Source organism: Pseudoliparis swirei, chromosome 24 (assembly GCF_029220125.1).
Source record: "Pseudoliparis swirei isolate HS2019 ecotype Mariana Trench chromosome 24, NWPU_hadal_v1, whole genome shotgun sequence".
NCBI lineage: Eukaryota > Metazoa > Chordata > Actinopteri > Perciformes > Liparidae > Pseudoliparis > Pseudoliparis swirei.
In genome coordinates, this window is record NC_079411.1 from 17,911,167 (window position 1) to 17,924,484 (window position 13,318).

The 13,318-nt window shown below is 42.7% G+C and overlaps 1 protein-coding gene across 4 annotated transcripts; it reads right to left on the bottom strand.

The window, feature by feature from the left end:
- Positions 1-13,222, bottom strand: keap1b (kelch-like ECH-associated protein 1b). 4 transcript variants are annotated; one of them, XM_056409306.1, is made up of 7 exons: positions 12,815-13,222; positions 8,539-9,587; positions 7,616-7,861; positions 5,986-6,662; positions 3,711-3,916; positions 3,031-3,207; positions 1-2,455 (listed from the first exon to the last, which is right to left on the bottom strand). In XM_056409306.1, the coding sequence occupies exons 2-7, from the start codon at positions 8,842-8,844 to the stop codon at positions 2,190-2,192; spliced, it is 1,878 nt and encodes a 625-aa protein (XP_056265281.1). In that variant the 5' UTR covers positions 8,845-9,587; positions 12,815-13,222; the 3' UTR covers positions 1-2,189. The 4 variants fall into 4 exon arrangements, with proteins under 4 accessions (XP_056265281.1, XP_056265280.1, XP_056265282.1 ...); XM_056409305.1 differs by lacking the exon at positions 12,815-13,222 and adding an exon at positions 12,699-12,795; XM_056409307.1 differs by lacking the exon at positions 12,815-13,222 and adding an exon at positions 11,975-12,678.
- Between the last annotated feature and the right edge of the window lie 96 nt (positions 13,223-13,318).

Below are 13,318 nucleotides of genomic sequence, written 5' to 3' on the forward strand. Positions count from 1 at the left end.
TACCACAAACATATATTTTACTTTACAATGTATTACTGTACAGGGTATTTTTGCTGAAAAAAGAAAGAAAGTACAAAGCAGACCTTAAATATTCTAATTACCATTCCAACTACTGCCGGACAGAACAAAAAATTCCCTTTAGAAGTAAAGCATTTTCTTTTTACAAACATCCAAAATTAGCATTAACAGGCATTTCTACTTAGTTACAAGGCATGCTAGTTATTGAAAAACACAACACCAGAGTCCAATTCAGTACAAAGCTGATGTCAGTTTAGAGGAACGAGAAAAAAACCAAAAAGGAACCTGAACAAATAAATAAAAAAAGTGAGCTCCGAGATTCTGTACGAGACTTCTGAGAATATCAATGGACAAAACGTCACTGAAAAACCTTTTTAGCTTAAATTGCTGTTACAAAAACACTTCTTGAAGCAAGTCTTTGTTGTTGTTGTACAATGTCTGAACAATACATTGCAACGCACAAACATCGTCACTTCTGCTCTGAGGTCTGGTGGAAGCAAAGGCCAAAAGGTCAGCTGTAAGGTAGGGTCTCAATTCTGTGGTTTTTAAATTTTTTTTAAAGAGTTTTTACTTGCTGCAGAATTCTGTCTCCTCTGAATCCTTCGTTCTCTTGGCACTTCATACACCCGATTATACTGGACCAGACTCCTTGACACCCTTACAAGAAGCACACCTCTTCCAAGGAAAAAATAAATAAATCCTATCTTATGAATCGAGCAGTGGATATTTGTGGAAGAACATACGTTTCTATGCAGCTATTTTAAAAAGGTCCTACTTCTCCTCTACAAGCACTTGAATTTGAGACTTTGGGCCTCATGCAAGAATCACTCGTGTGAACAGATTCAAGAAAAACATTTGACGTATAAGAGATTTTAAAGAATGTGTGGTAAATCATCCATTTTCTTTGGTATAAACACCATTCCGGGGGCGGTAGAGGCCCGTCCTCCGGCTACGTTGCCTTTCTTGACCAGGAAAAACATTTGTCTGAAGAATTATGACTTAAAATCAGAATTAATTTGGAGATTAAATGTATTGCTGAAATAAGATAATACAAATAAATAAATGTGGTCAACAGATTAGTGCGATCTCCGTCATGAGATTTCCTTTCAAGATTTTATTGGCACATTTCTCCAATGGCTGCAAACACATTGACTTGTGCATTGATGAGGAGTTCATACCTTGTTTTTATATTAACATATTATTGTATATTACTGGTTGATTTTATGATACACTGCTGCTTGTTTTTAACTGTAAGGTGTCAGCGAGTACTCATGAATTTGTTTAACTATTATCATCAATAAATGCATAACAGATGGCAATCATCGGGCTGAAATTAACCAGTTTGTGCGGTTCAGAGATGTTGCTGAATCTGAGTTGGGACACATTCAAGAAAACAACACAGCAACAGTGAAGGATGAGGATAAAAAAGAAAGAAAGTGTGGCTCATTTTCATGTATAACGGTTCCTCTTGTGGCGGCCCGGGGTTAACTTAACCCATGTCGACACACCACCAAGTGGTTCTGAGCCTTTCCATCAAAGCACCTCAACTCAATATACTGATTACAGTAATGCCCACAGGCAGTGGAATGGCACTTTGAACTCTACGGCCTATGCTGTCACAAATGCTGCTTTTTGTGTCTCTTTTATATATAATGGAATCATTTTTCCTTTTCCGTTTTTCTCCCCTCAGATTTAACCTTTGATTGAAGAGTAGAGAGCCCCCACGGCTCTTTGAGCCAGTAAACGGACGTTTAAGCAGCCCTTTCCTCCCATGGCTTAAACCTGGGAGATGAAGGTCCGACTGGAGGCTTAAAATGTAAGATCTGAGCACACAGACGGACTGAGGTCTCTTAAATTTGGCAGAACACAGTTTCCCAAACAAATTAATAAATTTACCAGTGTAGAAAAGTGGACTGTAGGATCTGGGGTCATACAGATAGTCCAATGGAGACACTAAAATAATCTATTCTTTAACAGCACTTTTAAAATAAAGTGTTACTCATTTAGTTTGTAATCTTTTTGCTTTTCCCAGAACCGGTGAGGCAGCATGTGGCATTTCCCCTCAGTCTCTAATTTGTTGTGAGGGTCTTTCTTTATATTTGGGAAGACAGAGGGGAGTTTAGGGGCGCTCGCCCGTCCCGTCTGAGTGAGACAGAGTCGCGCCGTGAGCTTCATGCTCCTTTGCCGAAGGGCCCGTCCTGCCGATGGCCGCTGTACGTGCTGAAACTGGAGCTGGCCGACTGATATCCTGGTGACGACGCGCCGCTCTCCCGCTCGGACTTCTGAGACGGTGGAAGCTCCTTCTGGCACGGCTCCATGGTAACGGCCACGCCGACGCCGCTCCTCCCCGACATCATGTGCGTCACCTCCGACCAGGTGTCCTTCTCGGGGTCATAGCACTCCACGCTGTCCAGGAAAGTGTCGCCATCGTAACCTCCTGTAAACACAACCCGGAGGAATAGTTTCATGACACTGTTGGACTCGCACGCAATCGGACCTTTTAACAAATAGTTCCCTAATGAAATCTCTATAAACATGTCGCAGGATTTTACAAAGGCTTTAGGAACCGAGTGATTATACATCTACATTTGAGGATATATTTTTCAATGATTGCCTTTTTTCTTAACATGGCTTGTACAAAGGCAACTAAGTAGTCCACGAATGTGAGACGTGTGTTGGATTCTTCTGCGTGTTGAGCAGACGCTGCCACGTGCGAGTGTAAACAAAGCTTCAGCAAATTGGGATGCGACTATGAAGTTGAAGTTATTAGGCAATGTCTACAGCTGAATGGATTCATATTTCATTGCCAGATAAATCATTTTAAAGAGCGAATAAAACGCACAATTGACATCAGACGATGGTTTTTTGGGATTCCCTTTCGTCCAATGTCTTTTTGGCTCTCCGTGCAGACCGTCTTATCGGCACGCACCCAAAGCCCGCTCACTGCTACATGGAATTTCTACATTCATTTAATTTGGTGCTTTGACTCTCAATAGCTACGCTACTACTTACCCATTACATAGATGCGTCCATGTAATGCAGTTACACCCAGAGCACTGCGCCGGTGCCTCATGGCGGCAGAAAAGCTCCATGTATCAGTTTCCACATCATAGCGCTCCACTGTGTTCAGCTGGTTGGTCCCATCGTAGCCGCCCATCACAAAGATGAGATTCCCCAGAGAGCAAATACCTGAAAACGGGTCGATGGCAAGTTTATTAAAGTGTGAGATGACTTTATCTAGATGTGGGGAAAACCGTAGAAAACCACGCAAGCATCCCTCGGAGTTCAGAATCTGTGCCCTCAAGGATGTCCCCAATGATACATGAAACATGATATAAAGTATAATAAATGAACCAGTCCACTGTATCAGTGTCTTTGTTGTGGCTGAAGTTATGGTCCAACATTTTTACTTTGAAACCATTATATTTATTTTAGACAGAAATCTGAATTATGAATCTAAATATCATAACCACACACTCATACATGAGATTGAGAATACAAAAAAACATTATTAGCACCCCTGTGTACAAACTACAGAATCCCCCCACACTCCAAAAAATGGCTTCGATCTTTCTTAATTATGACAAATATATATATATCCGTGCAAGTTGACATCCATATTTTTAGAATATAATATATTAAAATAAATAATATATTTTCCATCAGAAAGCAGATTTCTAGCTCTTCCTCACCAGCTCCCGAGCGCACGGTGTTCATGGGGGCCATGGGGTTCCACTCGTCCTTCTCAGGGTTGTAGCACTCACAGGAGCGGAGCCGGTTGTTCCCGTCGAACCCCCCCACGGCATAGAGCAGCCGGGTGATGACAGCTACACCGACACCAATGCGCTGCGTCAACATGGGGGCGACCAGCTGCCACTGGTCCCTTTCTGGATCATACCTGAACAAGGAACAACACATATTCATTTGTTTTGTGTTATTAGTGTTTTTTTAATGAATTTATTCCCAAGTCACTGTCGGCCTGTTGAGGGCTCCGGGCAGAAACGTGATGCCAGCTGCCTTTTTTCACCTGCCATTGATAAGACTTCACTTGACACTTTTATTTCCCTTCCACTCAACTACGACAATTGTCGCAGTGTAGGAATCAGACTGCCGTATCTCGCCTGTAGCTTGTCCAAAGGAGCCCTCGCTGGAAGCAGGAAGAGAGGCCACATCTCCCACGCACCGGCCTCTCTGCACCGAATGGATTTTAAGATTATTTTATTTGGATTTATTTATGATTTGCCTTTCAAAGCACTGCATGTAGGTCTAACGATCACGAGAGCTTGTATCAAGCAAATATGTGTCACGGGAAGAGAGACAAAAAGAAAAGAAAAGAAGCCTCGTCTGAACAGGGCCTTTGTCGCACAGATCCAGTTCCAGCATCTGTAGCCTGTGAGTCATTTATAATTAGTCACATATTGTTGCTGATTCATTCCATGGGCATTCAGACAGGTTAGAGATGCTCCTTTATCATTTGTCATTGTGGTGATCCTGGTTAATATTTTCCACGGTTCTCTGTCTGCTTCAGTTTGGGTAAATCTTTAACCGTAAATAATGCACGTGTACACACACACAAATATATAAGGTAATATTAAGGATTGCACCACATAAATTAAACACTTGTTGACGGGGCATGCTGATGCACTTGGTGCTAATCACCCGCCAGTCTTTTATGGCTCATAACAATTTACGCTGGTGCTGCCTCACTGTCCAGACACAGCTGCCGAGAAGAAGCTGAGCGAAAAAAAATTTATGTGTGATGGTAGCTATCTCAAGGTTTTCTTTTGAATATACAGGACTGTCTCAGAAAATTAGAATATTGTGATGAAGTTCTTTATTTTCTGTAATGCAATTAAAAAAACAAAAATGTCATGCATTCTGGATTCATTACAAATCAACTGAAATATTGCAAGCCTTTTATTCTTTTAATATTGCTGATTATGGCTTACAGCTTAAGAAAACTCAAATATCCTATCTCTAAATATTAGAATATCATGAAAAAGTATACTAGTAGGGTATTAAACAAATCACTTGAATTGTCTAATTAACTCGAAACATCTGCAAGGGTTTCCTGAGCCTTGACAAACACTCAGCTGTTATAAATCTTTTTTTTTACTTGGTCTGAGGAAATATAAAAATTTTATGAGATAGGATTTTAGAGTTTTCTTAAGCTGTAAGCCATAATCAGCAATATTAAAAGAATAAAAGGCTTGCAATATTTCAGTTGATTTGTAATGAATCCAGAATGCATGACATTTTTGTTTTTTTAATTGCATTACAGAAAATAAAGAACTTTATCACAATATTCTAATTTTCTGAGACAGTCCTGTATTAAGTAAGAAATCTATTGCATAAGACAGATATATCGTTGGAACACATTGGCCGTGGGAGAGAAACCGTGTCATTCTACTTTCAGTCATTAGTTTTCTAAACACAAAAAAAACATTGATTAAAGCTTCCTCTTTGAAGCTTTGTGTGAAAGAAAAAAAAGAAGCACATTACAGGAAGTGAAAATGAAGCTTTTAAGTTCCAGGAAGTTACCTGTTCCTGCTCTTGGCCACTCATTAACTAGGTACAATAAACAGACCAGTTTATACTCCACTATTAGAATTGTCATCTGCTGGTCTTTAGTCAAATATTCTATTTCTAATTAATGTTTACACCATGTCAAACTATAGAACGACAGACAGTTTCACACTAAAAGGATCTCACTTCAATGGACTTAAAACAAAAGAAGATTATACAACAAATCAAATCACACCTGCAGAACACTGAAAGTAGTTATACCTGTTGCTAGTTTAAAGGATACGGTTGATTTTATACATTATTTTGTTATTATCAACAATAAATCAGGCTGTGGCTTCAATGACTAATATGTGTGAGCAGAAGAACAGCAGCATTCACTTTGATGTCTTTATATATTTATATATAGCAACAACAACAAATTATGAAGCTGAATTTGCTTACCTTTCAACGCTATTGTGATGAATGCACCCATGCGATCCACCAACTGCATATATCATGCAATCGATGACACCAACTCCGATTCTGTTCCTCGGTACGCTCATGGGTGCACATGGCAGCCAGCAGTTGTTCATAGGATTGAAGCAGTCCAATGCATTCGAGTCCATGTTGCCATCGGGCGCGTTGTTCCTTCCGCCCACAGCGTAGAAAAGCCCACTGATCACACAGGCTGCGAGGCCACTGCGAGGTACCTGCAAGTCAGCCAGTCGCAGCCAGGCTCCCGTGCAGGGGTTGTACGCCTCCAGGTAGCTGAGAGACTGACGGAAATAACCTCCGGCTGTGTAGATGAGCTGCGGCACCTTGGGTGTTCTCCAAGAGATGGCTTTGTTGGGCTTGTGGAGGGTGAGGTCCTGGAAGATCTGGGCCAGGTAGTCTTTACACTGGGGATCCCAGTCCAGAGACTGGAGCTGGGCCTGCAGGAAGTTGGGGGTGAGGGAGTGGCAGCGGACAGCCTGAAGTAGCGCCTGGACGTACGGCCGCCGGTTTTCCCGGTCGTAGCGCACCCATGCCACGCATGCCTGGAAGACTTCGGACTCGCAGCGCACATTGAGTTCGTCTCGGCTGATGAGGGTGACCAGCTGGCAGTGGGACAAGTTGAAGAACTCCTCCTGGGTTGCCACCTAGGGACGGGACGAAAGATGAATAACTTTTAGAGACAGGAGCTCAGAATAATTAAATTCAGAGAAGGAATCCAAACAAATGTACAAAACTAAAATTACTATCAAGCAACCAAGGATTATGTTTACCATCAATTAATCTGACCATTATTTATTTCAAGGAAGCCTTCAGATTGCTTCTTTGGTCCAAAACCCAAACATTAATTAAAAAAGGCACAGCTGAATTGCCCTCCGCTTACTCCTCCCTTTCCAATATTGCATTAAGACGAGCCACTAAATGCAAAACGGTGGCAGCTCATTTCGCCTCAGAGGCCATCTTCACCATAATAACACTGTCGGAGCAGCAGCAGTCAGGAAAGATCTGGGCTGCTTTAGCAACATAGCAAGACTCCTTGAAGAGAATCTGCTTCCTATGGTTCTTAATTTCAGGGGATTATACACTAAAACTATAACATAATATTATATTCCATTTCTGCTAACAGATCCCCTAAAATGCTACACATTGTGGCTCGAATGGGTCCCATGAGAACAGGAAAAACTGAAAATGCTCATAAGTCAGAAGCTGGAACCAACACATGTCGGACAATTTGTTTGCTTTAAGTAATTAGTAAACAGTGACTGGAGATTGTTCAAACAAATCCAGGTTTCCTATGTTTCACACTCTGGTCAAATGTCAACATTATTAAGGGAGACAGTAACAAGATAAGGCTTATTTACACTAGGCACTCGAGAATTCTGCCGAAATTAGTCATCTTTTTAAGACTAAAGATATGACGGCTCATTAGATATCATTATAGTTGCAGTTTCCCCCTGCTGATATCCTTTGCTGCATGGCATGTCATACCCCCCCACATTCTTATCTTCCCTCTTACCACATTTCCTGTCTGTATCTACACTGTCGACGATCAAATAGAAAAAACAAACTCCGATGTGAGAAACTCAGCCGAGAGCGTCACCTGGCTGAAGTTCATGTAGATGTATTCGCGGGCCCTCTGGTGGAGCTCCATGCAGGAAATCTGCTCAGCAAAGTTGGCGATGCCGATGGCGTTGCTGGGGTCGAGCTGCTGGACGAGGAAATCGCAGCAGGCCTTGACCACGCTGTCTATCTGGTACATGACGGCGCCGTTCATCACATGGATCACACACTTCTCCCCAACAGAGATGCTGGCCGTGTAGGCGAACTCGATCAGTCGGTCCATAACCTGAAAGAGTGAGACAGAAGGAGTAAAGGGCAAAGGTGGAGAAGAGTTAAAAGGACAGAGATGGGAGAATTCATATCTGTGGCTGGCTGGTCAGTGTTTCCAAACTGATAGACATCTTGAGAGTATTTACTTGAGATTCATTAACATCCAGGGGGAAGTAAACAAGGTCAGACTAAGTCAGCCAAGCGTTACCACACATTCCACTGTGCATACGCCAAGTCAACCTTGAAGGGAGCATTTCGTGTAGAATTTCATAAAACCTGTTTTCTATTTCTCATATATGTATACAACATGTCAATTACTGCATATTACTGTTCATTTAGTCACATATCTAGTTGTAGGTATAATCAGGAATACTTTCAAAGCCATTAGAAACTGTAACTTAAGCTCTGGTATATTTTAGAATATTAACGTTTAGTTTGGTAAAAAGAAAAGAAAACATTTAGGGCAGAAAATCAATGTTGTACATATTGTGCCAAAACAACCTTTTGTCAAACAAATATAAATGTCTGATGTTTCTGGGATCATAAGTCTAATGTAATGTGATTTATTGCTTTTAAAATGTCACAGCGAACACCGCTGACCCCGAATCACATGAATTGATCTGCGAGTGGGATTGTGTGTTAAATCAAACAAAACAAAGCTGTTCAGCCAAGGAGAGCAGACGGCCGACTCACCCTGGGGTGGATCCCCTCGATGGGCACCAGCTCCATACCGCACTCCCTCAGTCCGTTGGTGAACATGGCCCTGAAGACCGGGGACGAGGAGGCCAGCACCACCTTGTGGGCCACAAAGTCCACCGCCTCCAGGTCCTTGTAGCGCACGCGCAGCCTGACGTCGCACAGCTGCCGCTCCAGACGCAGCTCGTTCATGATGGCGAAGGCAGCCGCCGTGTGGCTCTCGAGCGTGTAGCTGAAGACGCGGTGGCCGTTGCGCGTGGACGGAGTCACCAGCGCTTTGTATTCTGTCAGGCATTCTGTCATTTCCTACCCGGTCTCCTCCTCCTCCTCAGTCTCTTTCTCAAGAACAGCGGGCGTAGTTATGGGGCATCGTTTGCACCATGCACGGCCGTGGATGAAATAAAAGAATTCAGATGGCTTAACGGAAAGCTCCGGGCCCTCCCGGGTACGCCCGATATTCGTTTGTGTGGAAGAGTTCACGTTCTGATTAATTTGGACATGAGGATTTCCTTGGTCTGTTCAGTACCCGAGTCCAGCCATAGGGCTTGTTATGGCATCACTAGAGTATCCGTGTGAGCTGCCAGTCCCGGCTGATTGTGTTTTCACATGTTGCAGGTCCAACATAATCAACTCGGGAGGTGGGGGCCTACACAGGCCTACAACCGAAGCCCGTCAACTAGCCCCGACAAAAAAAACTATTTTTTTCTGTCCGTCTTTGGAGTTTGTCAGCCAAATGTACTCAAGACTGAGTAAAATTCCTCAAAAAAAGGGAATTCACCACATATCCACAAAGTCAAATATAAACCTATTCAACTTTCAACCTGAACGCTTGCGAGACTCGGGAGGAGGTAGGAAGGACCGCAGAGTCAGATGCTGTAAATATGACAAAATCAGGCTGGAGTGCCAAAAGCGTCACGAGCGCAACCTGGAGCCCTTGGGAGCGATGTGTGGGGGCTTCCTGCAGAAACGCCTCGCTTGAGGTTGCCCTGCTCTGGAATGCGTTTGCAGCGCTGTGTTTACCAGGAAGCTTTTGGCTCAGCTGACAACTGGAAGGAAAGAGGGAGACAGTGAGCGTGTATATTCACACAGAGGCACAGTCACATACTTTGAAACAACTCATAAATCCTGCCACTGTTTGAATCCGTGTGTACACATCTGCTAAATGCTTGTAACAAGGGGCCGTCTATCAACTCGCACAGCAAATGTTTATGTACGCCAAGAGACCATCGGGGCTTTCTCACACACAGCGTTTTCTTCCCAGAGCAGTTCAATCGGGGTCGAGGTTTCCTCCTTTCCTGTGATGAGTGTGCACTTCTAGTCGTCATAGATCATGTTAGTATGTCCTTTCATCTTGGGATAAGAAGTCTGTGTTAAGAAGATTCAATCGTTTCTTTGCATCAATGTCACTCTCCCATCTAAACTTTAAGACTTTAACAGCTTTCAAAGGGTCTTAAAAAACAAGTCAACTCAACACTAGTCGGAGGGAAAGCGAGGGAGCATCAGCTCTGTTTCGAAGGAGAGACTTGGATTGGGCTTGAATTTAGCACACCGTGTTTTCACTCTGTTTTATGACTCATCCAGCTGGAGGTTGGAGCAGAGGCAACGGTTTGTGCGCCGGCCAACAAAATCAAAGCACACGCTTACCGATTTAGCAACAGACTCAAGCAAACATCTCGTACATAAGCGTATGACAATAAAAAGAAGACATCCGTTAATCAAAATCAAGAGCTCTTAATTTAACCTTTTGGTTTCAAAAGTCTCAAAACAACTGCAGCGGATGATAAAACAACAGATAGCTATGCACACTTGTCTGGAAATGAATACTTCTTTTCAGGAATATGCAGGCCGAGGTCCATGGAGAGGGAACACCGGCTCTGTTGCTCACCATTAAAATGACCTCGAGGGATGCTGCCAAAACAACACCTCTTTACGGTCACTCTGACTTCTTCTTTTCCAGAGTAACCAAACTTCCTCTATCGCCATGACATGCAGTGCCAGCCAGCGGCTGCAAATGACCTACCTGGAGTTGTTCAGAGTTAAATAACAAAGCACCCATAACTTGTACCTACACATGCACACAGAGTAGATCATTGTGTCCTGATTGTCAATCAGTTAAGATGAAACAAATAAAATAGTTATAACACGTACATTATATACTGGAATATTGCGGCATTTAAAAAAAGAGTTAAAATTGAATTTCAAATCCTGGTAGTTTTTTTACTACGCTGCTGGTGTACAATTTATTATTTTAATAAGTAACAATTTAGTTAATTTGTATATGCGCATTTATTTCTTATATTTTGACTAACAGTTAAGAAAGCTGTTTCTTTAGTCAAGCCTACTGTCGCATTACATATAAAAGGAGCTTATTAATCAAACACTGGCATCATTTCGGTATCAAGACTGGAAGAGTCAGATTGGTGAATCCCAAAATGCAGACAGTGAGCCGTCAGTGAGCATCACAGAGCTGGTCATGAAGGCAATTAACCTTAAGTAATATGAACTGCACTGCAAATACCCCTTCGGGGTGAAATTGTTTCACAGGAGAACATGTTGCTTAAAAGGCAGACAGAAATGTCCCACCGAAAACAACTAGCTTTTCGGGTCTACTTTTGTAGCTGCTGCTGGTTCTCAGAATATTTGCACAATTAAAATGTAGACTAGAAGTTCGATCCTCTTCAGAAACAAGAGCAGGTGTTCCACCTCCAGCGCAGGCTTTGTCCAAACCGCCTCAAAAGGAGAAGAGATTGATGTTGAATGCACCTCAACTGGAGCGGAAACAACCAGAGGCTCAATCAACTGGCAGAACAACTTTTCTATTGTGATAATCAGTTCATAGTTTAAACCATTTCCAAACTAAAATGCCCTAAAGTTGCTAATTCCAGTTTCTCAAATGTTAATATTGTATGGAGTTTTTCTGGTTGTGTTGTATTATTACCTTAATCGTAAAACTACTTTTATAAAGGGTTTTGCCATTATTTCCGGGGCTAAAATAAGCATTCTGACATTTAACAAACCAACCAGCTATGAATATTATGATATCCATAATCTGCAGATTATTCTTCCTTTATCAAATCAATACAATTCCAAAAGTCGAACACAGTTTGGTAATTCAGTGTTATATAACGATATATAAGAAAAATCAGCATTGGATCACAATTGAGAAGCTGGAAAGAAAATACAAAATACTTTACTTCGCTTTAACAGGCCATAAACAATTAGTTAAGACAAGTTTTAATGAATTAATAATGAATTAATCGCCTAATGTTAATTAAGTCTATTAAGTGGGTATGGTGAAGCTTGTGATCCAAACATACACTCACTCATACAGTTATGGGATGACAGATTAAGAAACATTAAATTGATCAATAGAAGGCTGTAATAGATTAATTACACTTTGGGGACTCTCGGACCCCCTTTTAGACCCTCGTACCTCAGTTTGAGAACCACGGTCCAAGGCATGCAATTCCTCGGATGCCACTTGTCAGGGATCGCAGATCTGGATTTAATCTCACGAGAGTGCGCACGCAGTCCGGCCAGTTACAAACAAACACGCACGAGCGCCTAACGTGTTCCACGGGCGGGTTTTTGTTGGCCAAGAGTTCCGGTGACTCACCACGAACTCTTCAGTGAGCACAACACCGGGACTGGCTCTACCCAAACATGACCCAGGAGAGCCGGTCCTTACATAAACCCAGATGGAATTAGATGTCCGCGCCATTACTCGAACATTAAGAGCTCCACACAAAGAACCGCTTCCCCCTCCGGTCCGGCGGTCATCGTTTTCTGAGCCCGTTTTGGTCAGCAAAAAAAAAAGAAGAGAGAATAACCCTGGGGTGAAAATCAGAGTAACACATGTGAAGGAGAGTCGTTTTTTCCTTAGCCCGTTTGGTTTGCGACGAAAAGTGAAGTATGCGTGTCCCATTCATGACGGGAGCAGGGCGCTCGAGACACCGCAGATAACAAGTTAAACGTATCGGAAACAGGGCTGACAGCGAAGGAGGCTCCTAATAATAACCTAACGGCGGAAAGCCGCGAGCACAAAACACGAAATGCGAACAAAGCGCTATCGACACTTGACGCGACGGGAAGCCTTCACCAACGTGGCGCGTGAACCGACACTCACTTCTCGAATCCGTATTAAGAAAGAAACTCACGTTGTCTAGTTCGATTCCTCCATCGCAGCCTGCCGAGCTGTGCGCCACATAAGAAGTGTGGAAGGGGTGGAGGGGAGATGGGGAGGAGGAGGGGGGGGGGAGAAGCTGTAACTCACCGTGACTAAGCATTGTACCGGCCTCCTCTCGCTTTCACAATAAGAGCCCGCCTCTGTGACGAGTAGTGGAGCCGAAGCTCGTCCCGAAGGAGGGGGGCTCTACATGAGAAGGACCCCTCAGACTCAGAGAGAAGGAACAAACAAACAACAACACAACAACTGTAGCTTCAACATCAATCAAATCTGATAACAAATTAAATAATAAAAACACGACCTGTATATTACACTGGTCACATGTGTCCATTGTTGAAAAAGATATTGGGGAAGAAGAGTGAACAAAAAAAATTCCTTAATTTTTCAAAATAGAATGGTAATTGTATGATGGCAATAATAAATAATAAAAAACATAATGGTGCTAAAGAGACATTACTATAGTGAACCCTAGTCCCCTCGCTGCTGTGTGTTGCTTCTATATGTGTCGCCTCTGTGAGTGGCTGTAAAAGAACACAGCAGAAGACAAAAATATGCTCCACGCAGTTGCTCACACTCGTAAATGCCACCCTC

Coding starts and splice junctions, on each gene's coding strand:
- keap1b (XM_056409306.1), bottom strand. CDS start 8,844: ATGACAGAATGCCTGACAGAATACAAAGCGCTGGTGACTCCGTCCACG. Junction 7,862..8,538: donor TCGAGGGGATCCACCCCAGG/GTGAGTCGGCCG, acceptor TCACTCTTTCAG/GTTATGGACCGACTGATCGA. Junction 6,663..7,615: donor TCTACATGAACTTCAGCCAG/GTGACGCTCTCG, acceptor TCCCGTCCCTAG/GTGGCAACCCAGGAGGAGTT.